At 38.5% G+C, this 27,747-nt stretch overlaps 1 protein-coding gene across 1 annotated transcript in view; it reads left to right on the forward strand.

The window, feature by feature from the left end:
- Positions 1 to 27,747, forward strand: part of ATP8A1 (ATPase phospholipid transporting 8A1) — a 119,747-nt gene that overhangs the window by 48,903 nt on the left and 43,097 nt on the right. Inside the window, exons 15-24 of the mRNA XM_054383297.1 lie at positions 242 to 314; positions 1,934 to 2,039; positions 3,289 to 3,371; positions 3,737 to 3,786; positions 8,155 to 8,224; positions 9,862 to 9,946; positions 14,613 to 14,752; positions 17,030 to 17,168; positions 18,411 to 18,475; positions 23,856 to 24,028. Coding sequence (XP_054239272.1) covers positions 242 to 314; positions 1,934 to 2,039; positions 3,289 to 3,371; positions 3,737 to 3,786; positions 8,155 to 8,224; positions 9,862 to 9,946; positions 14,613 to 14,752; positions 17,030 to 17,168; positions 18,411 to 18,475; positions 23,856 to 24,028 — 984 coding nt within the window. The remainder of the gene's footprint in view (positions 1 to 241; positions 315 to 1,933; positions 2,040 to 3,288; positions 3,372 to 3,736; positions 3,787 to 8,154; positions 8,225 to 9,861; positions 9,947 to 14,612; positions 14,753 to 17,029; positions 17,169 to 18,410; positions 18,476 to 23,855; positions 24,029 to 27,747) is intronic.

A 27,747-nucleotide genomic window follows, 5' to 3' on the forward strand; every position in this document is an offset into this window, starting at 1 on the left:
TCATCCTGCATTACCTGAAGTTAGCAGATTTAAGTGTATTTATATAAATCAAAGTTTCTTAAAATTAGATGTGAAACAGGTGCCTTTTCACTTCACTTTCTCACAGCATGTGGTTGCAGCCTTTATTGTAGCAGCCACAAACCAAAATCTGTGTTTCGATCTTAGCACTGTGGATGATTTCTGTAGGAATTGTTAAGAATATGCTAATGTTGATCTCCTTTTTCTACTCGATTATTTCTAGGCAGGGCTCACAAAATGGAGAAGAAAAAACATTTAGTGACTCTTCATTACTGGAGAATCTGCAAAGCAATCATGTAAGTTCTGTGTAAGCAATTGCCATTGTTTGGTGAAATCAAACCATTGCTTTCAGAAGGACAAAAGATTATGTCCTTTGAAGGAAAATAAGTAAATTAGGTATTTACACAAAATCAGCATGCCTAATTTCTGATCTGACTAAGGAGCACCACCACCATTGCTACTTTCTGTCTGTCATTTGTACAAGAGATATTTTTGCCTACTCATGACCAAGAACACTTATCTTTAAACAGTTGAACTGTTAATTCTCTTTTTGAAGAGTGTAAATAAATGGCTCTTTTTCTTTCCTTAATTTTTGTCTTCCCAGGAGGATAATTTCAAGGTAACTAGCAGACAGTGAAGTTTTTTTGTTCCTACAAATGGGGCAGTCTTAAATGCTGGACTGCAATGCTGGAGTGCAGCTGTCCAATACAGAGAGGGCTCTTAGACTTATTTTCAATGCTATTTTCAGTGCTACATTGCTTGGAAGAGATTACTGCTGTTGTTTAAAGAACCTTCACTGTGCTGATTCATAGATGGTTGAATCTTGAAAGTTTTATGATAGATACATAATATTAAATATAGGTAATATGAGCATCCAAGCTATAAAAATGCAGCTGTGTACATCTTAAAAATCCAGGCACATGTTCAAGCACAGGTTTCACCACTGCACGTTAAATGCATTCTGAAGGGCTTTGCAAAAGAATCTGTAATTCAGCCTTCTGAATACATCTTGGAGGATCTGAGAGTCCTCAGTGGAAAGGGACAGGAACCTGCTCCCATCAGTGCACTATGAATTAGCTTTTCAGATACTATTATATTTTTATAGAGTAATTGTAATGCTATCTTCATTGTTCACATGAAATACTAGCATAAGAAATATGCTATAAAAACACTTGGTTGAGGTGGCAGCTTCTTTGAGCTTATTTATGGGCAATGCTGGGATTTCTTTTGAGCAACCACTCAGGAGTCAGTGCAGTCATTTTACAGATTTCAGCTGTACCAAGAGGGTTATTAGCTGTATTCATAAAAAACAATCAACTATTATGCTTATCTACACTCTTTTCCCCTCTTTTTGGTTAAATCATTTAAAATTGGATCAGCTTTGGAGATTTTGAAGTGCCTGAGTCATTCATCTAAAGATCTTCCTTTAAAAGCTGTCTGCCTGACCTTGAAGCATTTTACACTTTGTTTTCAGGTTCAGTTGCTACATCTTTCTAAAGGTTCTTAAAAGGTATTGTCAGATATAATGTTCGACAAAAAGGAATATTTTTAGTGAAAAAGACAACAACCAAAGAGACTTCAGTGAAAAAAGTGCAACTCATTCAGACTTACCTTCCCTATAAAATACTTACATGAGTTATTCTATGTTTCTGGTTATCTACTTTTGATTGTCATGATAGCAAATGCCACTCAATTCTTTCTATATATCTGGTACCAAAGTACAGCAGCAAAAAGCTATTCTGTATGCTGAAAGCAGTGCACAGGTAATGCCTCTTTTATTTAGTTGTTGCTAGTTTTGAAAAAGAGGAAAAACCTTCCATTAACTTTTTCTTGACTAATATCTGTCCATATGGTTGCTTTTCAGTTAGTTACTGCTTAAATGATTAATCATGCTCTGACATCTTTTTTTCTTTAGCCAACTGCACCTATAATATGTGAGTTTTTGACAATGATGGCAGTGTGCCATACAGCAGTTCCAGAGAGAGAAGGTGATAAAATTATATATCAAGCAGCATCTCCAGGTGAGACTCAAATACTTGAGTGAACTTACAGTCTTTTATCAACTCAATAAGCAAATTTTATTCAAAGTTTATTGGTTTTCTTGAAGTATCTTCCAAAATTTAACAAAAGCAAACATATCCCTCAAAAAAAGAATTGATGTCAGTTAAAATCAGTTTTGTCAGAAAAAAATATTTAGACTTTTCTAATTTGCTTCAGAAAATCCACGTGGATGTGCTGTGGATTGTAGAAAGGTGAAGGCTGATTAGCCACACAGCATTCCTAAGGTGTTGTCAGATTGCTGGAAGTCTGAAGGAGCTGCTCAAATGCAAGCAGAAATGAAACTAGGAGACAAATTGATGTCCTTGCTTGTGAACCTATTCTGTACTTGGTAACCATGGTAGTGACGCAGAACAAAGACTGTGCTTGTAATAAAACATGAAAAAGAAATGTAATGTTTTTAATAGGATAAAAGTTGTGATAAGTTCTACAAGAGAGTGAGAAAAGATTAGAGTGCAAAGGGTCTGGTTCAAGCCTGCTGTGGTTCACAGACAATTTTTGAACTCAGGAAATTAAGAAGCCAGGCAAAATGATTAAAATATGCTCAGCTCTGCTGAGCAAATGTATTATAACAAGTCTTGATGGGAGAAATGACACAAAGCACAGAATCTCCAGCTTTGATCTTCCCTGTGTGCCCCAGCTCCTCAGAGACTACGTCTCTAAATTCTGTCCTTCAGCAGTTAGAGTACAAGAGCAAAGGTAGAGCCATAAATAAAGGTAACTGGGTCGTGGCAATGTTTTATTGGGCGTTGTGAGCAAATTTCATTCTGACATCCTGAGCCATTTGGAGAGAACTGATGCTTATGGCAGACTGGGTTGCTGCTTGAAATGTTTCCTGAATGTAGGCATTGAAGTTACCTATTCTTTACAGGAATGGCTTATCAATCCTCTCTTGTAAATACACAAAAATAAATGTACCTTGTCCAGTACCCCACTGAGGAAGTTGGTTGTCTAGATGCTTTGATGAGGATGTTCTCATTCCTGAGCTGAGAGGCACGTTCCTTTGGGGACTGATTTTCTCTGAGTTATAAACTCATTTAATCAGTTTTAACAGGAGAAACAAAGAGCTCTTTCCAGTACCATGTTTAATCTTAAAAATCTATAAAGGAAAAAGGAAGTCAAAAACACAAGAGCTTGGACTGTGTCCATTAAATCAATGAGATAAACTTCACAGTTACCTGGTACAGCTGCAAAATACCTGACTCGTTGCAGATGAAGGAGCGTTGGTCAGAGCAGCCAGGCACCTTCGTTTTGTATTCACTGGGAGGACACCTGACTCAGTAATCATAGAGACTGTAAGTACACTGAAATAACACTGTAATTTGCTATATTTACTCCTCATAGTATCACAGAAACATTCAGGTTGGAAAAGACCCTCAGGATCACCAAGTCCAATCTACTCTACAAGGGTCACCCCTAAACCATATTCCCAAGCACCACATCCAAACCACCTTTAAACACATCCAGGCTTGGGGACTCAACCACCTCCCTGGCAGCACATTCCAATGCCTGACCACTCTTAGTGGGAATTTTTTTTCCTTCTTGCTGTATTGAAGAATTTCTAAACTTCATGATAAATTTCTATTGCATTGTTGGGGTTTTTTTTGCATTACTTTTCACTGATTGTTTGTTTATTTGCTTGTTTGTTTGAATTCTTCAGTTGGGACAGGAAGAGAGATATGAACTACTAAATGTCCTGGAATTTACAAGGTAAGCAACATGTTGTGCACTTTTTTTGTGAAAATAATTTCTTCATTTCTCTTCTGGGTAAAAAAGTTTGCATGTTTTATATTTGTACAGGCAAACTATGCCAGGCTGTGTGGCTTTTTTCTCTGTAATATGTGTTCATAGTATAGGCAAAGCAGTGCAGTTGATCAAGATCACACTTTCGATTTTATTATAAAACATTTTTACAGACATGTATTTTTTTTTCCTGTTGCCTCATTTTTGGCTAATATCTTTCACTTTTGCACAAAGATTGAAAAAAGCCTTTGTCTCAAAACTCCCAAAAGTGACTTGAAAGGACAGTATAGGAAAGTACTTCACTTCTAGATGTATTTCTGAAAGCCCTGTCACCAGCTGAGTCGTAAAAAAATGTGCTATTTGGGGGGCAAGGTTTGAACAAGCTTTACACATAACTTGTGTTTGCCTTGAGTGATAAAATGAAATTTTGCATTTGACCTTAAATATACTTAAATAATTATGACTTAAATACCCTAGGCTGAAACCCATTCTCTTCTAAATAGCATCACTGTAGTCTTGGCCAGTTAGTTTACTTGGAAACTGAGTTCATCACAAACATTGCTTTCAGTAAAATTTTCTGTCAAAGCAGTAGGGATTATGAAGGTACCCATAAGAAACCTGGATGTAGTTTCACTTGTTATGTAAATTTGTTTATATTACGTCCATGTATGCAGTCTGTGTTCATGTGGGCCTGTTGCTTCCTTTGGCACAGGATGAGGAAGGGATTTGTATGTAGAGGAAGCTCTTTTTTTTATTTTCGTAGAGTGATTGCTTCTAATTGTGCCTGCGGAAAGTGATCGTTGTTGTTTTCCTTCCTGTCCTTTCATGGTTCCCTTGAGCTTATCTAAAGAAGCAAAAAAAGACTGAAAAATAAGCATCCAAAGCAATACTAGAGAGACAGGCTGAAGTTGTATATATAGAGAGTCATAGTTACTTGTGATTGTAATAGTAGTACTCATAATAATGGGAAACATAAAGGAAGAATCACCACAGTGAAAAAACCCAAACAAAACAACATTCAAAACTATAAACTTCACTTTCTGTTGCATCATTTTGCAGTCACTACTTGCAGTTAACGTTGATTTAGTGTGTTGTAGAGGGCACACTTGAAATCTTTCAGCTTTATGCCAGAGTTTCATTTTTCTGTAGGCACTTCTTTCACTTTCTCTTCTGCAAGGTTAGCAAATACATAGCACAGAATCTGTTGTTGTTAGTTTGACACCCGTGGAAGTTTATACTGCATTCATGGAGTAGTAATGAAGGATTCTTGCATTGTTTCTGGTTTGGATCCTTGTGACAGTCTAAAATTGTAATTTAAACAGTGACACTTTACGGAGAAAGGAGGATTGCTTTTAAATCTTCACCTCTGGAGGATTAAGTTTTTTTGGTGGATAGCAATTACCCAACTTTATTAAACATTCAGTTTTTATAGCAGATTTTGTTCTTATTCTACAATATTTAAGTTTTGCTTGGAACTGACTTGCTGGAAGCACTAGAGGTCACCCTTGATCCACAGCAGGAGAAATTTTGGCACCAGAACATAACACCATCCTTTTGGGTAGGAGCATGTACCTTCAGAGGAGTAATCTGTAGAGATGAAACTACAGATTTAAGAGTTCCTAGGTGTTACAGGTTTTTCCCAGGAAAAAAAAATGCAGTAACACCTTCCACAACAAGCCAGGTAATAGTCCTCTACAAGTAGAGTGCAACAGTGCCAACACATGCTAGAGTAGTCTGTCAGGGAAGTGTGTTGCAGAAGTAAAAGTTGTAGAAATGCTTGGGGGAGTTGTCTGTGGCATTTTGTCTTTACAGTCATCACAGTTGTGCAATATGCTAGTAATAGTTTGTTCATAGCTGTCAGTGTAACTGGCAGGTGAGCATACAGAAAGCAGCTGCTAATCCTTAACTAGCTGACAGTTACTCTTAAAAGATAGTGCTTATCTCCTTGGATCAAATAGTATCTTGATGACTTGTGCTAATACTCAGATGCCACAGCTGCTGTGGTGCCTTAAGCTCAAGGAAGTGGAAAGTTGTGCAGATCCTCTGCTGTTTAGAGTTTAGGAATTCTGCCATGTTGTACCCATGCTTGTGTTCTGTCACTGGAACTGTAATGAGCAGAATCACAGAATCACAGAAACATTCAGGTTAGAAAAGACCCTCAGGATCACCAAGTCCAACCAATAACCCTACTCTACAAAGTTCACCCCTAAACCATATCCCCAGGCACCACATCCAAACCACCTTTAAACACATCCAGGCTTGGTGACTCAACCACCTCCCTGGGCAGCACATTCCAATGCCTGACCACTCGTGCTGGGAAAATTTTTTTCCTAATGTTCAGTCTAAATCTACCCAGTCATAGCTTGAGGCCATTCCCTCTTGTTCTAGCACTGATTACCTGTGAGAAGAGACCAGCACCAACCTCTCCACAACCTCCTCTCAGGTAGTTGTAGACAGCAATGAGGTCTCCCCTCAGCCTCCTCTTTTCCAAACTAACCATCCCCAGCTCCTTCAGTTGCTCTTCATAAGATTTATTCTCTATGCCCTTCCCCAGCTTCCTTGCCCTCCTCTGCCCTGGCTCCAGCACTTCCACATCTCTCTTGTATTGAAATACCCAAAACTGGACACAATACTTGAGGTGTGGCCTCACCAGAGCTGAGTACAAACCACAGAAAAACCACAGCTGTCTCTTGGGACCCTCTAAGATGCATCTGTCCACCTGGCAACTCCATGGGAATTACAGCTATTCTGCTTCCTTGTCACAATCCCAAGGTTTACCCAGCCTGTGGATGTACAGAACCACAGAATGGTCTGGGTTGGGAGGGACCTCCAAAGGTCATGTAGTTCAATCCCCTCTGCAGTCAGTAGGAGCATCCTCAACTAGATCAGGTTGCTCAGAGCTCTGTCAAGCCTCACCTTGATTATCTCCAGGGATAGGACCCAAACACCTCCCTGGGCAACCTGTTCTAGTGTTCCACTACCCTATTGGTAAAGAACCTGTTCCTAACATCCAACTGTAGTTACTCCACAGCTCCTCAACTGAATCTTCAGGTAAATGTAATGAATTTGAAAAGCAGCAGACTGCATAATCTTGGTATAAATCAAAGTGGATCTGAGTCTTTCTTTTATGTTAGGCAGCTTCACTGCAGTTAACATGATCTGCATTTCTCCACTGTTGGCTAAGCAGATCCCCAAGTGGACACTGTCTAATAGGTTTTGGTATTCTGCTTATCTGAGTTTTTTTTTGGATTAGAGGTGAGAAAGAGTTGCAGCAGTTAATGCCTTTTGCTGCTCTCTTGCATAATATTCACTCTAATTACATAATATAATATTACTGTTCAGATATCTGTACTTGAAGCAAAGAGCACACACAAATGGAATAGGAAAATATTTTCTTAAACATATTATTATTAAACAGTTATTTTACCAGTAATTGTAAAATACTTGCTTCCACCTATCTTCATACACTCCACTTTCAGGATGTTTTCTATGGCACTCAGAACTTCTGGAACTATTCATACAATAATGGTATTTGATGATGTATAAATGAGATCCAGTTCCAACAGGAACTGAAATTGTTAAAGGGCCATTTACTTCCATCTCTTTTGTGTATTTTACTGTGAACTCAACCTGCTTTCTCCCCTGAATAGTTTCTGTGGATTTATTTGAAAAGTTGAAGTTTGAAAGAGTTGTGGTATAAGTATATATTTTGACTGGACATGATCTTAACTCTAAAGTATGCTTCTTGGAGGACCTCAAAGGGAAGAGAGAAAATGTCAGAAAGCAGAGAGTGACAGTCTTCTTTATGCTTTCTTCCAATTCCTACCTCAGTCATGAGGACAAAAACCAAAAAAAATTACTTATTTCATGACTGAGAGTCAGAAAGTAGTTGAAGTGAGCCTCTTTCCAGTTCTTAGCATGGATGACCAGAATGAAACTCTGGAATGCCAGTGAAAGGACTGCAGCACAGTACAGAGACTCTGCTTGACTGGAAAGGGAGGAAAAAGCTGGAAGAGTCTGTGATGCACTACATCTTTGTGGCATTGGTTACAAGTGCTTTGTGCTTTAAGGTGCTTTTTTTATGATCAGATGAAGGTATAAAATCCTCAGATTTACCTTTATGGGGAAAAGACCTACAGAAAACCACCTTTTACATGACAGTAAAACTGCTTTTTCCATCCCAGTCACCTGAGAACATAATTAGCAATAGATAGCTCTTCTTTTCCTCTGTTTTATATAAGATATATGTGGGATTTGGGTGGTTTTTTTTTTTGGTAAAGTATTGGTAACTGTATTTACAAAGCACCTTATTTAGGTTATTTATTTCTCTTTCAGCACTAGGAAGAGAATGTCAGTGATAGTTCGCACACCATCAGGAAAGTTAAGACTCTACTGCAAAGGAGCTGTGAGTTTTCCTTCTGTTTCCCCTGTCTCAAATAACGTGTGCTACTAATACAGAATGTGAAAGCAAAAGGTTGTTAGAACTGCAGGCATTGAAAGCATTGAAAATATGGGGGAAGGAATGTTAATGCCCTTTTCAGTTTGCATTGTTTTACTATGCAGCTGTTTGATCACAGAATGTTAGGGGTGGGAAGTGACCTCAAAAGATCATCCAGTCCAACGCCCCTGCCAGAGCAGGATCACCTAGAGTAGGTCACACAGGAATGCATCTGCAGATTTTTAAAGTCTCCAGAGAAGGAGACTCCACAACTTCTTTGGGCAGCCTGCTCCAGGGCTCTGTCACTCTCACAGTGAAAAGGTTTTTCCTTATGTTTACGTGGCACTTCCTCTGCTCCAGCTTGCACCCATTGCCCCTTGTCCTGTCATTGGACATCACTGAGCAGAGCCTGGCTCCATCCTCCTGACACTGCCCTTCACATCTTTATAAACATGAATGAGGTCACCTCTCAGTCTCCTCCAAGCTAAAGAGCCCCAGCTCCCTCAGCCTTTCCTCTTGAGAAAGATGTTCCACTGCCTTCAGCATCTTTGTGGCTCAGTGATCATCAGTGTGGCTCCGTGGTGTCTTAATGTGATGAACTAGTTAGTATCTCTTTTTACTAACATCCTATGAAGGTCTGACAGACCTATTCATCCTGTTGTTTGTACTGCACTAATATCTTTATGCTTCTTATTAACTGCTTCCTCCTGTACTCCAAGAAAGTGGATGAATGTATGGTTTCATCTATCAGTTACTGGATGGAGTAATTCAGGATGAATCACTGGGTAGAAGTGGTAATCTACCATAAGTGACAAAATAGGAATTTTAACCTACCATTAATGTTATGCCAGAAATAAATTTCCCTGAAAACAGGATCTATGGGAAGTTACCTTAATCATACTGTATCCAGAAATGGCAGTGTGGCTCATTAGCTTTTGCTCTGTATCTTAAATCAAGTTTGAGAGGGAGAAGACTGCGAATTCAGTCCCCAAATGATTTAAAAAACTGAAGCTGATGGAATGTTCATTCTGTATCTTTTCAAGTTGAGAGAGAAGCTGTTGTTAATGTTCTATATATCAAGCTGGCTACAAAAACCCAAGAATGGCACTTAAGAAACACTTGTGGGGTTAATATTAAAGAGGAAGAAATTGATCCAAAGAATGCATAGGGCAAGTCAAAGGAAGATGCAGCAGTTCTCAAAATGAAGGGAAATAACAGCAAAAAAATGTAGGGGAGAAACAGAATTTGTAAATCATAAATGCATAGAATGTTAGGGCTTGGAAGGGACCTCCAGAGACCATCAGGTCAAACCCCCCTGCCAAAGCAGGATCACCAAGGGCAGGCCACACGGGAATACATCCAGGTTGGCTTTGAAAGTCTCCAGAGGAGGAAACTGTAGAGAATCTGAAGGTCTGGAATGTTCTTTATTCTTTCCTCTGAAATAATATCACTTTTATGCATTTACGATGGTGACAGAAATCAAAATAGTGGCATATTTTTTTGCCATTCCCCATGTTATTTGTGTTGTCTACACAAAAAAAAGAGAAAAAAGCAACTTTTTTTTTATATATAATTGTTCTGAGTTCATTTTGTTTCTTTTGTAGGATACTGTAATTTACGACCGTCTTGCTGAAACTTCAAAATACAAAGAAATCACCTTAAAACATCTCGAGCAGTTTGCTACAGAAGGTGGGTGATAGTATTCAGTATGAAAATATGAAACTCAGATAGTATTCAGTATGAAAATATGAAACTCAGTTACTACTCAGCTTACCAGATTTGCAGCTTTTTGTTCTTGTAATGTTCTGTTCACCTTGTCTGAAAATTATGGTTTGGTAATGCCTCCTAAAAATGACCTTCCTCTTCCTGAGAAGTTTCAGTAATAAGTTCACACTTAAAAAAACCCTAACCACTAATGACAAAAAAAAACCCCAAAACAGTAAAAGAAAACCCACCCACACAGTACACAGTGGAGACTTTTGGAGGAAATCTGTTTTTCCAGAGAGCAAACACATTGCACATTGTTTGTTTCTGTGAAGATCTCATTTCCCGTGATCATTTTGATGTCCCCCACACAATGAGTACAGTAGGGATGGCTCTCAGGAAGAAGCAGCCAGCATGAAGATGGAGATGTTTGGAAATTATTAACAGAGTGCTTTTAAGGTAGCTTTATGCTACAGTATTTCTGTCACAATAAAAGGAATTGCCAGCACTAGCTTTCTGGTTTGTGTGTTTTGATATCTCTGCTGTTTTAACAATCACTCTTGCAAAGAAGTTGCTGAAAGTGGGGAATCCCTTCGTAAAGATTCATGAAGTAGGAAAACTAAGTAAAAGTTGAAAGGCTCTGGATTTAAGGTGGTTGATACAAAGAGGTAGTTAGTTATTTAATAATAGTGGATCCCACAGTGTAGGTGTGAGTAGGAAAGCAACCTGTAGAAAGATTTCTGATTTCATGTCATTTCTTCTAGCATAGTTCTTAGATCTTCCATGCTGTGCCCTCTTTCAGGTATTAGCAAAGTATTACACACTGGTAGTGCTGTGAAGTCTCGTAGTGTTTTAATTTATTGATGAGTAGTTGGAAACAGAATTACAATATTTATGAGAATCCAAACTGCAGTTTGTTTACTTCTTCATTTTTTTTAATACACTGCTACTGGAACATTAAAATTCTCTTTAATATGTATTAAGAAGTAAGCTTACACTGGAAAGCAAACTTCATTAAATATTTTCCTTCTAAAATAAAGTCTTTACCTTTTGAGCACTGATATCTAGCCCAATATTCTTGCATCAGGAAAGATCATTTTTCTTTTTGTTATCCTTATGGTTTCTTCAATCTTCTTTTTTGGTTTATAATGGAATTTAACATTTCAGTTAGTGTCATATTCAACACCTTCAGCCTTTTGATTCTGTCAGTGACAGCAGAAACAAGCCACAGATCTGTTTCTTTGGATAGTTTTCTACATCAAGATCTCTGTTGGAAATATTGGGTTAGCCTTCAATAATCTTAAGGGTATCAGAGTTATAATAAATTATACAATAATGCTGAAAGCAGAACTAAAACCAAACAAATCTGATATCCTACATGAAGCTCCATGTACACTCTTTGAGCTTACAAATCCAGTTGTATGAGCTGATTGACCATTTTGGAGTTTTATAAAGGCCTAATTAGGAGCAGTAAAAAGAAAAGCTACTTAGATGTGAGGTTACTTGGGGTCATAAGGCTATGTATTTGGTTACAGGAAAAGCTAAAAGCAGCTCAGTGTCTGCTATCCTGGGTGAACTGATACCACAGAATGTTAGGGTTTGAATGGACCTCCAGGGATCATCCAGTCCAACCCCCCTGCCAAAGCAGGAACACCTAGGGCAGGCCACGCAGGAACACATCCAGCTTGGCTTTGAAAGTCTCCAGAGAAGGAGACTCCACAGCCTCTCTGGGCAGCCTGTTCCAGTGCTCCAGCACCCTCACAGTAAAGAAGTTTCTCCTCATGTTGAGGTGGAACTTCCTGTGTTCTAGCTTAGAGCCATTATTCCTTGTCCTACTACCAGATGCCACTGAAAAGAGCCTGGCCCCTTCCTCTTGACACCCATCTCTTAGATATCTGTAGACATTAATTAGATCCCCTCTAAGCCTTCTCTTCTCCAGACTAAGCAATTCCAGTTCTCTCAGTCTTTCTTCATAGGAGAAATGTTCAAGTCCCTTAATCATCCTTGTAGCTTCTTAATTATTGTTCTCTCTAAATCAGTGGTACAGTATCACAGTATATCAGAGGTTGGAAGGGACCTCAAGAGATCATCAAGTCCAATTCCCTCATCCAGGCTGTTGATAAAGGTATTGAACAGAACTGGACCCAGTACCAATCCCTGGGGGACACCACTTGCCACAGGCCTCTGAGTTGACTCTGTGCCACTGATGACGACCCTCTGAACTCTGTTGTGGAGCCAGTTTGCAATCCACCTCACTGACCAGCCAACTGTGCCACATCTCCTGAGCTTTTCTATGAGGATGTTATGGGGACTGTATCAAAAGCTTTACTGAAGTCAAGCTATATGACATCCACTGCTCTGCCCTCACCTACCCACTTGGTCATAACTTCATAGAAGGCTATCAGGTTAGTTAGACGGGATCTCCCCTTGGTAAATCCATGTTGGCTACTCCTGATAACCTTCTTGTCTTCCATGTGGTTAGGGATGATCTCCAGGATGAGCTGCAGGATGAACTGATATATATTTTTTTTCCTTAGAAGTCAGATTGCACCAAATGAGTCAACATAAAAAGCGGAAAACTCCACCACTCTTTAAAACCACTCTACAGAGGTATTAGTGTGAGAAGCTTGTTCAAGTACTTTTCCTACCCTTCTTTTTAACAGATGAAAAGATTTACTGTTCAGAAGAGCGAATTGCTAACCTTTCCAAAGCATAAAATTCAATCTTTAAAAAATAAAATTTAAAAAAAAAAAGTAAAGTAAAAAATGAAATCCATCTCTCTCTGGAATCGATTAAAGAGGTTGGTGTTTATTTTTGCATCAGACTTAAACTGCAGCTGATGACATTGCAGAGTGTCTCATGTGTAGCCTTTCATGTGGCAGCACACTATGTCCTTGGCATTTGCTGCATACTCTTGGTGTGTTGTTCAAAAATGAAGTGGTTAACGTGGCTGGCATTTATATTTAAGAGTTTATTAAGCTCAAGTGTTAATGCCTGCTTGGATAAACAGAAAAAGTGTCTTAATTTTCCTGTGTTGTTGTTGTTGTTACAGTCTTTTAAGAAGGAGGCTTAATTATATTCTGTTTTCCACTTTCCATTTGGAAGTTTCTTTGAAATCATAATCTTTTCTTAACTCAAAAATAGAAAAAAATAGTCTGATTTTAAAAGAAAAAGCACTTTGAAAAGCTTTTTTTCTGTTATTCCACGTACACTCATCTCTTTTTTGTTTTTAGCTATTATTTTTTATTTCATCATTTGCAGAAAGTATTTTGAAAGAATTGTAGAAATAATATTGCCGCTGGTCAGTCATAAATTCTTTTCTTCCCCTTTACCTCATATTCATTGTTTTGGACCTTGCTAGCTTATCCTTATGATGCAGAGAAAAAAGAAAAAGAAGCAGTTGATTTCTCAGCCTTAAGTTTACTCTTTAGGTCTAGATGGGGAGATGCTGTGTTCCTAATGCTGTTCTGTTGTCAGGATAATAGGATTACCTGTGGTTTTCATCCTGAAGGTACTAAATTACTGTCTTGCTTTTAAGACATGTATGTATTATTCCATGCCCAACCTCTTGCTCATTTCAGAATTGCTTATGGTGCTCAGCTGTAGCCAGTATAAACCTGTGAAGAGATAAAGATAGCATTTAGCCATCCCCAGTTCTGATGCTGTTCATCTCCTAGACCAGAATGGGCAAATGATCGAAAGACAACAGCTACATTAGTCTCCCTCCTAAATCTACCTGCCTGCAAATTGTAGCTCCATAAAACATGGGGCTAGGGCAATGTTTTTCTCATTATCTTGAAGACTTATGCCAATTTCATGCTCTAGAAATCTAAGAATCTTATAATGTGTGAAAATGAACTGTCAGGATATTCACACCGGGCTACTTAAATTGAATGTAAGTGTGTGATGTCAAAAAATAGATGCTGCTTGTAATCTTGCAGTCTCAAATCCTCAGCACTGAAGCACTCAATTCAGGTTTCTACTGAAGGAAAAAGAAATCTGTTAAGTGTAACCAGCTCAAAGACTCTTAAGTAAAATCTCCAAATGTTGCCTGCACCAAAAGATTTTGTTCTAAAGATCTAAAGCTGAAAGAACCTCTGAGATAGGAAAATTAAATCTGAGTGGATTTAAAGTTGGCTTCTGCATGATAAATTTCAAGCTTCAGATGAGAATTTCCTAAGGATAGTTAGGAGAGGTGAAGAGGGTAGTTGTAACATGCTGATATATTTAGCTTTATTGCTTCCCATCATAGCAACTTCTAAATTTTGTTGCTGTTGTTGTTTAAAGATATAACTCAATCTTATAGTTTTAATGTTCCTAAAAATCTAATGTAAATCCCTGTTCAGCAAATTTATCTGGGATCATTTCATCTTCAAGGTAAGTCAAGTCTTACATAAAACTTAATTTTTTTTTCTTTCCCTGTATTACATTCAGCTACTTTGAAATAGTTACTCTGTTGAATAAATTTCTATTCAAGTGATTTTTTTTTTTACATTTTGTATATATATATTAAGTTCTGCAAGGCTTGCAGCAATGAGTTGAAAATCATGCATAAGGAGACATAAATTCAGATTTTAGTAGTTACTCATTGCAGGCATGTGAAGGAAGGAAGGAAATACTGAATTGCACTTACTCTCTGCTTTCTCTTTAGGCTTGAGAACTCTGTGTTTTGCTGTGGCTGAGATTTCAGAAAGTGATTATCAGGAGTGGCTAAATGTCTACCACCGTGCTTCTACAGCTATACAAAACAGAGCGCTCAAACTTGAGGAGAGCTATGAGTTAATTGAAAAAGTATGTGTGGCTTTCTGTCTGGGGTTCTTGGAGGGAGAAGGGGGTGAGAGCAGTGGGGGTTTAACTAGTGTCTCTTAATTAGTGTCTGTGGTTATACGAAATCTGAATCAATACTGAGTCCAGAGAAGGACCACAAAGATGATCCAAGGGCTGGAGCACCTCTGTTAGGAGGATAAGCTGAGGGAGCTGGGGTTGTTCAGCCTAGAGAAGAGAAGACTCCAGGGGGACCTTAATGCTGCCTTCCAATACTTCAAGGGAACCTACAGGAAGGCTGGAGAGGGACTTTTCATAAGGGTGTCTAGAGACAGGACAAGGGGGAATGGTTTTAAGATGAGGGAGAGTAAGTTTAGACTGGATCTTAGAAAGAAGCTCTTCAGTACAAGGGTGGTGAGACTCTAGAATGCATTGTCTAGGGAGGTTGTGGACACCTCCTGCCCGGAGGCATTCAAGGCCAGGTTGGATGAAGTCTTGAGCAGCCAAGTCTAATTGAGAGGTGTCCCTGCCCATGGTGGGGGGGTTGGAGTAGATGATCTCTGAGGTCCCTTCCAACCTAAGCTATTCTATGAATAATGCTTAGACAGAAAAAAATCTAATATACTGACAGCTGTGTCATATTGTCCCAAATGAAGGAAGGATTAATTTGGCAAAATTTTTGCAATAAGTAGCCAGAAAGTCCTGCTTTTGAGTTAACTACTGGAAAGCTTTTTTTCAAGGTTACTCTGTTGTGTAAAAACAGTGTAGTAACAGACAAACAACATCTGTTTCATTGTGTAATTGTCTTAGAATCGTTGAGCTGTTAAGGTTGGAAGGGACTTCTGGAGGTCATATAGGCAGAAACACCTTCTTAAAGGAGGGCTGGTTTTGCTTGCACAGCACTTTGATGAGTTTTATGTATCTGCAAAGACAGAGTTTTCCCAGATGCAGTAGGCAGAGGTTTTTTTTAGTGCTCAGCTGTTCTTTCTCCCCTTTTCTGAATTAAAATTTCTATGGCTGCAGAATGTGACTATTGTCTCTTGCCCTTTCACCATTCACTTCTTAGAGGAAGATGAGCTTCTGTGCAAGCCCTCTTCAGTTAGCAAAAGACAGCTGTGGAATCCTTCCCTTAGTCTTATTTTTCTCCATGTTAAACTACTCTTGCTTCCTCAGGCACTCTCAATACAATGTGCTCTAAGCCCCAAGCTATTTTTGTGTCCCTTCACTGGACTTGCTCCACTTTGTCAGCCTCTCTTATACTGAAGACCCAGATGCAGCCTCATGAAGGGCAGAGCCATAATCACTTCCCTTGAGTTTCTGGAGTAGCCAACCATGTGGTTAGACTTCACTGCCTCAACAAAAAAAAAGGCTTCTGTGGCTCTTAAATGTATAAGCAAAAAGAGTTCATGAGACTAATATTGCTTGAAGTTTTAATATTTAACTTTGGGGGGGGGGGGGTGGTGTTTGGTTTTGTTTCGTTTTACCTTGAAAATTATAAGAAAGGTTACATAGATGTAATTGCTTAAAATTCAGAGTGTTAAAAACCTGAATTGTTTAATTCATTAAACAGAAGAGTGAAGGGATATAGCTTCAGACACCTCTGGGACTTCCAGTTTGCATAGATGAGCAGTTTTTGCTGATATGCCCAAGACAGTCTTAAAATTCTCCAAGTTTAATGCCCTGGCAACCCTGCTACCATTACAAAGTTTTATATTGGCTTGCACAAATACTTTCTCAGCATGTAGTATTCAGGCCATAGTGCAACCAGGATTGGAAGCTATTAGTTTTATAATGCTGTCATTAACAGGGGTTTGGCTAGTTTTGAAGGTACAGAAAATATGAAGTACAAAAATGGCTGCACGCACAAAAACCTGTGGGTTTGCTGTGTGGGAAGGTAAATCTCAACATAACCAAGACTGGAGTTTTAAAGTTGAGATTAATGGAGAGGTTTATTTTTTTTTTTACATGGTGAAGATGCAAGTGAGAGAAGACATAATAAGAGCAATCCTTAAGTCTTCAAATCAGAGTGGTGTCCCTTAGGTAAAGGTAGCTGTTGCTCCTGAGGTTCTGAATAGTTGGGTGAAGTTTTAGTGGGCTTGCTATGCAGTTTTTCAAAGCCATGTAGATACCATAAAGTTCATAAGAATGAACTGGGAGATCTTTATTAGTTGATAATAAATGTGATTCATGAATTTAGAGACCATTAATATTGCCCTCAATGTGGAAAGTTAAACAAAAGAAACAGAAAGATTAACGATTAAACTGAAAATAAAACTTCTTGTACTGAATATTTTATATTCACAGAATCTTCAGCTGCTTGGAGCAACAGCAATTGAAGATAAACTACAAGACAAAGTGCCTGAAACCATAGAGACACTCATGAAAGCAGACATCAAAATTTGGATACTTACTGGGGACAAACAAGAGACTGCCATTAACATTGGTATTTTGTTTGCATTTATTTGATGGTTTTGTTACAGATTTAGAAATTATAGAATTTGCTGGAGTAAAACTGCTTTCAGAATGCAAAGATATTTGTAAATAATACTACTAATAATAAAATAGTAATAATATGCATTCTAGATTTGAATTATTAGCTCATTTTTCCAGTCACTGGTGGGGGAGAGTGGGGTAATGGTGGATTCTTTTACTGCTAAAACAGTTACAGCAAGAAAAATTCATAGAAAGGAGGCAAAAATAGGCATTTGTGCTTTTATTGTAGCATCTAAATGAACTAAAAAGAATACGTTGTTTAGGTTTTGACAGTGAGAGGAAATTATATGAAGAAAATGTAAATATTCTTAGATTCTCTTCTGCATTTTTCCTTCTTTCCAAGAAAGCTGCTAGGGACCATATCATAACTCAAGCAAAACAATGTGGATTGTCCACTAAAGTGCTATGAACTTTACCATGCATCAGAGGTTTCCTTTTATTATAAAGGGGGCGGGGGGGAAGAATAATGAATCAACTAAATTCAACAGCAACAAATCTGTGTATTTAAATAACAATACATGAAAGCTGTGTTTAAAATGTAATATTCTTTGCATGTGAGCATACCAGCACTTCTGCAGTAGCCTAGATGTGTGCCCCAGGTAAACCATAGCTTTGGTCAGTTGAATCCTTTTTCTTATTATTATTCTTTTTAATCTTCAAAAAGCTTTTTGTATGCACATGATACCCTTGATCTAAGGTTATTCTCATTAGTGACTTTGGGTTTGAAGCAATACCACGTGATCCCATCTTTTCACTTTATTAAGAATGATGATAAATATTTGGCTCGGCAGCCTGCATCGTTAGCACACAGCATACATTCTGTTTACAGCATCAAAGAGAAGAGTGAGAACTTGTATATATGGAAATTTTGTGTGAAATGCAAGTTGCATTCAAAACACTTGCAAGGCTAAAGGAGATCTGTTTGCTGTAACTCCCTGGCAAGATGTTTGTTGTCCTTCTGCTGAGCACCTCCTGTGAATAAGGCACTACAGCCTCATTTTGCAGCAAGAAGAATTGTACTACTCTAATTTTTACTAAAATTTTATAGAATGCAGGTATTTTTTTACCATTTATTGCAGTTGAGGGAGGCTTGCTTTTAATTCTTTCTGTCTCAGTGGGGAAAAAAATATTCCTTGTTTTATTGTAATGAATTTTGTGGAACTAGTTTTGAAACAAAAAATGTTTTTAACAGGTCACTCCTGTAAACTTCTGAGAAAGAACATGGGACTAATTGTTATAAATGAAGGCTCTCTTGATGTAAGTAAAGCCTGCAAAGTTTTCACTTGGTGAAGTGTTATTTTACTACTTCAAATATCCAGATATCATGGTGGAGGGTGGCCTGAAGAATAACTTGGAGCAACAGAAAAAATTCTGCTAAAACCACTTCTTGAGTGGGGTTGTTTCTGTTTGGTTGGGGGGGATGTTTTTTGCTTGCTTTTGTAATCTTCTCCTTTAATTTTAGGGCTGCATACTTGGAATACTGTATGTCCTGTGTGACAAAATGCTACTGAGTAACTACAAACTCAGTCTACAGCTTCCAAAACCATGGTGTAGCTACAGCACCAACGAACTTCAAAATGATGAGCAAACAAATTCCATCTAGTGAAATCCCTTTACCCATGCAGGCACATTGCCAGGAGCTTCACGTGGTTCTAGCAGCACCTAGCAGTGCCCAAACAAACTAATCCTAAGTTCATTTCTGATGCTTTTGCTTACAGAATGCTTGGTACCTGCCAAAAAGTAATTGTTACTGTGTAGTTTAACAGCTGCAGTTGTAATCAGATGTTTCATTACAAGTAAGGGTTAAAACTACCCACTTGCAAGTAGACAGTGCTTTGCAGACAAGAGATTCTGTAGATAAGATAGGAATGCAATATTAAGTGAAAAATCCCATGAGGGGGAAAAAAAAAAAAACATAAATCCTGTTACCACCCCTTACTGGAGCCTTGAATGAACTTAGGAAGTGAAATAATTTCCTCAGTGGGAAAGCTCACTGTCCAGAAGGCTGAAGTGAAGGTTACCTTTTTTCTTTATTGTGATCAGGTTGCTCAGGGTAGGACTTCATAAGAGAAAGGGAGAAAAAAATGGAAGCGTGAGAATCAGCAGGAGTGCATTAACTAAAGGATTCCATGGTAGCCTGTAAAAGCAGGCTGTAACATGAATTAAAATCCTTACTACTTTCTTTTGGGTTGTTTTGCTTTTCTAGTAAGTATAAATTGATTTAAAGCAGCCTACTTTTGCTGGTAACATTCACAGTAACATTTCAAACAGAACAAACTGTGGCTGAATATCTGGAACCAGAGTCTGTTGGTACAGTGTGCAACTTCTGACACAAATAACCTGTGATGTTAATGAAGAGAGGCAATTTTCTTTTCTTAGCTTAGTTCGTTGGATAAGTTTTACAATGATTACAATCTTTGTTTGTTGAAAAAACAGGAAAGGCTTTTGATACAAGCCCTTAACACTGCTTCTGAGTTTTTCACTCCTCAACCAAGCTCTGAATAAAAATGAACCAATGCAAGTGAGAATTTCTGTCCTGTGGTCAGGTTGTTCAGACAGACTGCTGGATTTCAGAACTACCCCAATACTTAACGGGTTCGAAGTGCAAAAGATTGGCTAATTTGTATACATCTTTCTATGTAATGAAATAAAGTGAGGCAATTCAAAGTAGCTACTAAAAGGGGTAGCTAAATGCTCTCTTTTTCAAACTGAAGTGTCTGGATTGTGCAGAGATTGAAATACTCTTTCCCTACATGCACAAAACACGTCAGAGTACATGGGGACACAGATATCCTGTGGCAGCTGAAACGACATATGCAGCCTGGCTGCTTGCAAATCCATCTGTGGTGATGATGTAAGTCATCTTTTTTCAGGAGATAGATGTAGTGATGGAATAGTTTGAGGGCAAAAGAGAGCTCTAAAAATAATAAACTAGCTCTGTGCCAATATTTTAGCCAGACACTCCATTAAAAGTTTTCTGCCTAATCTGATGGTTCAATTAATGTATACTTTGTGTCTTAACCTTTGCATGCTGCTGTGATTGGAATCTGATGTCAGTCTCCATGTCTGGTGCTGGTTGCATCTAAAATGGCCTTGACAGTTCTGATGGAGTAGTGGAGCAGGTCTCAGGAAATGGGAGAGAGGGGTAGATTGCTGTGATTGCAGAAGCTTGAGTCAGTGCAGCTGCAAGGGTGGATGCAATTCCTCTTTTCTTTCTGCATACCAATAACAGCTGGCAAGAAGCTGGAATTCTTAGCTGGAGTATTGTCTGTTAAGGAACATGGCTGAAAATTTGCCTTCTAAGCAGCATAAGTCCACCCCTCCTACTAGGACTCTGTCCCTTACCTCACTGGGGTACTGTGTTGCCATGAGGGTTACTGGGCTAGTTTTCCTCAGCACAGGCGGAACTGGAAAGCTATGAAACCTTGAGGGAAAAAAATCCCAGTGTAGTGGGCCTGTGTATTTAGGATCTTGGAGTAGATTTCCCCTTGGCTCTGCAGGTGCAACCTCTTGGGCATATAAAACTGTTGGTATGTTCATAGGAGTTAAGAAGGTTGGTTTCTCCTGGTCTGCACACTCTGAGCAATACTGGAAAGAGGGCAGGAAGTGGATGCTTTTTGCCCTTGCTGTTTAGATAATAGCACAATATCTCTTGCATACCAGTGGCTGCTTCTGGAAAGGAAGTGGCTCAACTCTAATCCTTTTAGGAACCAACTCCTCTGTCCTTAAGACATGCAAAACAGACTCAACAAAAGAAATACCTCCTCAGTTTGGTCACTATCATGACCTTAGCATGCAAGACAGAGGAAGTTAGAGGGAGAAAAAAAATTAATAAATATTTGTTCAGACTGTATCCCAGCTCTGTGAACTGAGTTTACAAAGAATATGCTGAAATAAGAGATCTGCTTTTGTAAGAACCAAGACCCTTCTTTATGGAATTAAAAGAAAAATACCTCACTCCCCAGTTGGGATTGGTAGAGGCAGAACTGGAAAGGCTTTTGAAAAGCATTTATGTATCTGGTTTTTGCAAGATTATTTGCTTTGAGGCTCCACTCCCATGAAGGTCTGCTTAGCTTCACAAACAAAATGTGGTTTTGTTACTAAGTTCTTAGAATTGTATAAAAGAACACTGAAATCTATTTTGCCTTCTTATTAGCATAATGGACTGCAAAATTGTAGTGTAGTACTGTTAATCATAGACAGAAACCAGAAAGAACATAGCTTAATTCTTTCTGTTGTGAACTTAATCAAGAATAATAGAAAATAGTTTGATTACCATTCAGTTTCACTGAGGAATATGGAGTGGAAGTGGTTCAGAAGAGATTAAGGGATATTCTGATACTGCTTTTAATTTAAGGCATTGGATTTCAGCATAGAACTGCATGTAAGCCCACAAAGGAATTTTAAATATGACAGTTTTACAGTTAGGATGAGTGTTTTGTATTGGGGGATTTTTGTTTGTTTAATATGTAGGATGCCTGGAGCTACCTGATGGCATGTCTGTTTGTGCTTAAAAAAAAAGGTCAGTTTAAAGAGAAGAGTTTTAAGTTCTGCTGCATGTGTGAGAAGAAATAGCAGATGAGAGAAATACAAGTTCCAGGCTCTTCTTTTGCTTAAATTTAGTCAGAAGCTAAGTAGTCCATGGAGATGAGAAAAACTGATACTTTTTTTACACTGCAATATTCCTTAATCAGGGAAAATGCTCTAGTTACAGAAGTCATTTTAAAGACTTCCTAACATGTCATTTTAACAGGGCCACCTCATCTTCCTTGCAGTTTCTATGGGGGGAGAGACAGAAAACCTGAAGTGCAGAATTCCCCAACAGCCTAATCCTCACTTACATAAGCCAAGCAGAAGACAAAACCAGTGGTCAGCTGTGTGGGGAAATGGGGACAGTAATTTGCAAGGCTTAGGCAAAGCAGTATCTTTCATTTCAGAGACTTAGAGATAAGTAATTACTTCTCAGTGTTTTATTTTCAGGTGAGTCCACCAAATTTTATTTACCTATGTCTGATATAACTGAAGTTTAATGGTTTTAAGGCCAGGTGGATGAGGAATGGAGCAGCCAAGTCTAGTTGTGAGGCATCCCAGCCCATTGCAGGAGGTTGAAGTAGATGATGTCAAAGGACCCTTCCAATCTAAACCATTCTATGATTCTATGTTACTGTTAGAATTGTGTATTCAGTATTTTATATCCAATGTATTTATACATAAAATAAATTTATATTTATTTGTCTGAACGCATTATAAATAAAATACATATATAAATAACAAATATATATTTATTATAAATATATTCTATATACAATTCAGTATCTTATAAGCAAAAGATTTGTTTTCATCTTTCTGCTCTTAAACTCTTCTTGCTTCTGGGCTGTGAAGAAGGAAACAATAGAAGGAAACTTTATTGTAGTTCTGTGAAGGTCATTCAAAAACAAAGAAATGCAACAAGCAATCTTTGTCTTCTTCATGACAGTCTACAGGAGAGCTGTACTGTAACTAACCAGATTTCAGTGAGCTCTCCCTAAAGCAATCTATGAAGTTCTGCTGCAGATGAATGTGTTGTCTTCTGAATATAATCTGAAGTTCTCGGTACCGGAGTACAATATGGAGACTTGTGTAGGTGTGATTCAAACTGCCTGATTGCTCCCTGTGATAGGGCAAGGGGTAATGGATATAAACTACAGCACAGGAGGTTCCACCTCAACATGAGGAGGAACTTCTTCACTGTAAGGGTCACAGAGCACTGGAATGGGCTGCCCAGAGAGGTTGTGGAGTTTCCTTCTCTGGAGACTTTCAAGACCCATCTGGATGTGTTCCTGTGCAACCTGTGCTAGATTCTATGGTCCTGCTCTGGGAAGGGGTTTGGACTTGGTCTTTGAAGGTCCCTTCCAACTCCTAACATCCTGTGATCCTATAAACTGAAAAATCCCAAGTGTGACCTCTTAATATTACAGGTACTTGATGTAGTCTTACCTTAGAACACTAATTCAGTGTAAAAGTTAGAATTACCAGTTATGATGCATGTACTTATAATATGAATTATCTCTGATGTTTCATTTACTGTTTTTCTAAACATTTAGGAGCATTTTATATAATAGTGAACAGAAATTATTTCTTCTGTTACGTATATGTGAATTTTCTTTTGCATATGTATATAGAAAACTTAGAATCATAGAAACAGAGAATTGTTAGGGTTGGAAGGCACCTCAAGGATCATCTAGTTCCAAACCCTTGCCATGGGGCTGGGACACCTCCCACTAGATCAGAGCCACATCCCGCCTGTCCCTAAAAAGCTCCAGGGATGGGGCTTCTTTTTGCTAAAAGCTATTATTAAATATTTATGTAACTATTGTTGCCATTCAAAGTGCATTAAAAGTTCCACCACAACTTAGCTGGGTATTTCTTTTTGGCAGAGTGCAACAGAAGTTCTACACACCATTTTGCTGTGGTTTTTGACAGTACAGCTCTTCAAAATACCTGTTTTTTTTTTATTTTATATTGTCTATTTGATGGTATAATCAAAGGTAACTTCCTCTAAAAAGGAACTGCCAGTGTTTCTGATCACATTGAAAAAAATTTTGGACCTAAGATAATAAGAACTTAAAATAATGGATACAATTTTGTTGTGCAACAGGGAACAAGAGAGACACTTAGCCATCATTGCAGTACTCTTGGTGATGCTTTGAGGAAAGAAAATGATTTTGCTCTCATCATTGATGGCAAATCTCTGAAGTATGCTTTGACATTTGGAGTGAGACAATATTTCCTGGATTTGGCTTTGTCATGTAAAGCTGTTATTTGTTGCAGGTAAGTTTATGTAATTTTTAGGTGTCCCATCCTTTTATCCACCCACAGGTACAGGCATGGTGTCTACAAATGTGAAAACTGTTTTAAACACACCTTAATAGACTGATTAATGAGATGAACAAATGGAAGGATCTCCTGTTTAGGTAGAGAATCACAGAATCAAAGAGACATTCAGGTTGGAAAAGACCCTCAGGATCACCAAGTCCAGCCCATAACCCTATTCTACAGGGTTCACCCCTAAACCATATCCCTAAGCACCAAATGGTCCAAATGACCTTTAAACACATCCAGGGTTGGTGACTCAACTACCTCCCTGGGCAGCACATTCCAATCCCTGACCACTCTCTGTGAAAAAAAATTTCCTAACGTCCAGTCTAAGCCTCCCCAGTCTCAGCTTGAGGCTATTCCCTCTTGTTCTATCGCTAATTACCTGGGAGAAGAGACCAGCAGCAGCCTCTCCACAATGTCCTTTCAGATAGTTGTAGTGAGCAATGAGGTCTCCCTTCAGCCTCCTCTTTTTCAAACCAACCATCCCCAGCTCCTTCAGTCACTCTCCATCAGATTTATTCTCCAGGTCCTTCACAGCTTCGTTGCCCTGCTCTGCACTGGCTCCAGCACCTCCACATCTCTCTTGTATTGAGGTGCCCAAAACTGGACACAATACTCGAGGTGTGGCCTCACCAGAGCTGAGTACAGGGGGACTATCACTTGCCTCCTCCTCCTGGACACAGCATTTGTGATCCATGCCAGGATGCCATTGGCTTTCTTGGCCACCTGGGCACACTTCTGGCTCATATTCAGCTGGTTGTCAGTTAGAACCCCCAGGTGCCTTTCTGCCAGACACCTTTCCAGCCACACCACCCCAAGCCTGTAGCCTAATGTTCCATTAAGATGAATGGTTTCAGCTGGACCAGATGCTGGGGCATCTTATCTTGACTGTTCTTTTCCCAAGAAAAGTTAGACCAGATGATCCTTGAGGCTTCTTTCAAACTGCTGCTGTATCATAAAACCAATTCATCTGAAAAATCAATGTTCACAACAGAACTATGTTTCTGCTTTTGCAAAGGGATAGAGAAAACCACACAAGGTTATAGTATCCAAATGAACACCTGCTTTGTAGTCTTTCCATCCTTTTGTCAAGCAATGTGTTATGCCACCAAGTGGGGTTTTTTCTATTGTTCTTGTTTTTTTATGGCTTAGCTTTGTAGCCATGTTCCAGCATGATGCACTCTGAATTTCAAACTTAGCTCTTACCATCTTTTAAATTGAGATCTTAGACTGATCCACAGCTTATACTGTGTATAAACATTTTTCTAACATCAGTAGTCTTTCTGAAAGGCAGGTTGCACTTTTGTTCTTATTCTACTAGTTCCAGTTTTGCTCAGTATGGTAACTAACAAGCAGGAGATGCATGTAGAACTCCTTCAAAACTCTTTATTTCTCCTTTCCTTGACTTGAAAATCCATTTTATGCCATTTGAAAAGGCAGTATTTCCATTTCTGTGGAACTGTAGAATCATTGATTTCCATTTCTGTTGAGCTATAGAGCCACTGAAGGATATTCTATATGTATAACTGTTTTTTACTGGTAGCATTTTTGTGATGAAAGCATGAAATGGAAGTTTCTCTTCGAGTTGCTTTCACTCTGTCACTTTTACATTTCCATAATTTACCTATGTCACCTGGTTTCAGTACATGTCTAGGTGCATGCTCTGACATATTTGGTGGTTGGTTAAAAATTGGCTGCAGGTTTAAAACTAAAATATTTGCTTGTGACACTCACTGGGTTTTGGTATGTGGGGGTTTTAACGTCACCCGGATGAAAAGTCAGAATTCTGTCCAAATATTTCTCTCTCTTAATGCTTTGGTTTTGGTAATCAAAATCTCATTTCCTTGCATGTGAACTTCTTTTTTTTAAATGAAAAACATTTAAATGGTAATTTTTAATGAAGTTAAATCACTTAAATAGTTACTGTCCTGACTAAATGAAAATGCAGGCCTTTTCCCCAGCCATATAAAGTCAGTAAACATTTAAAGCACTCCTTGGTTTGAAAAGTAGAGATCACATCACTCTCTTTGCAGTTTTCAGAGTGTATTCACTTGTTCAGAAGCATTTTTTACCAATGGATTCTGCCTGAGTCTAGCCATAACACAGATGAAGCTGACAAATGCTCAGCAGACATTTCACTTCAGAAATCTGTATATATTATTAATTCCAAGCAGATGTTTGGCTTAAAGACTTTGACAAACTGAATTCCAACTTTATATTGGCTTCAGAGCAATGTGTGCCAGAAGAATGTTAAATGAATTATTCTGTAGTAAAAATGTACAGCTAAGAGTGACCAAAACGAACAAAAGATATTTTGGATTAGTTTCACCATAAAATCCTAGAATGGTTTGGGTTGGAAAAGGCCTCCAAAGGTCATCTAGTCCAACCCCTCTGCAGTCAGCAGGGACATCCTCCATTAGATCAGATTGCCCAGAACCCTGTCAAGACTCACCTTGAATATCTCCAATGATGGAGCCTCAACTACTTCCATGGGCAACCTGTTCCAGTGTGTCCACCACCTTAGTGGTAAAGAACTTTGTCCTAAAATCCAACCTAAACCTACTTTTCTCTAATTTCAAACCATTGCCCCTCATCCTATCACTCCATGCTTTGTAAACAGTCCCTCTCCAGCCTTCTTGTAGACCCCCTTCAGGTACTGCAAGGCTGCTATTAGGTCTACCTGGGGTCTTCTCTCACCATGAGCTTGGTGCACCAGGCAATGAGTAACTGCAATCTTCCAACTGCCCCTATAGCATCATCCAATAGGGAAAGAAGCCATTCTTCCTAGAAAGTTAAAAAGATTTGAAAGATGTTTTTAGGTTGGGAATCTTCTACAGAAGCTGGCCATAGCAAGTCTCAATTCAATCCTCATCAGAAGGCTTCAAATAAAGCACGTACCTAAAAAATCATAGAAATGCTTTTTGATATACTTGGACTATAGAGATTTTTCATGAATTAAGGATCAAAAGTTTGGTCCAAATAGAGGGCAGTGAATTTTGACTTCCAATGTCAGTCTGTCCAGTGTCAAGACAGGCAAAAATTGTTCAGCCTTGGCTGTGATGCCCAGAAATCAGTGGGCAGACACTGACATTTTATTATGATGAAATTATAATAATGAAATTATAATTATGGAATTGTAATTATGAAAAATAATCTGACAAATACACAGGGGTGGAAAGATTTAGTTTCTTTTGTAGGTGGCTTGTTCTTATTATTGCTCCTTTTAGCACTGCTTTTGTGATCTTAAAAATCAATATAAATAGGGCAGTATTTAATTGTTTGGGTTTGGGTTTTTTTGCCACATTTACTTGCCAGATTTGATGGAATTCTTTGAGCTGTAATTCTTCAGTCTAGAAAGGATTTTTCCCATCAAGAGTCTCATTAATAATCTAACATAATTTTTGCAAGTATCATGAGGCCATCCAGTACTCATAAGTTAAGAGGACAGTATTTTGGGACTTTCCTTCAGCTTCCAGAAGAACTTTAGGATGGCACAGATGCCATAATACAGCTGAATTTTTGGTGTCTGGTGGTAACACTTCTTTTTATTACTGGTTGTGTTGGAGGCATACAAGCAGTTGAGAACTGTTCTCATGATCTACACAGGCCATACTATTCAGCAGCACCTCAGTGAGCACAATATGTATCCTCTGTTCAGGAAGGAACATTAT

The sequence above is a fragment of the Indicator indicator genome, chromosome 8 (genome assembly GCF_027791375.1).
Source record: "Indicator indicator isolate 239-I01 chromosome 8, UM_Iind_1.1, whole genome shotgun sequence".
Classification (NCBI taxonomy): domain Eukaryota; kingdom Metazoa; phylum Chordata; class Aves; order Piciformes; family Indicatoridae; genus Indicator; species Indicator indicator.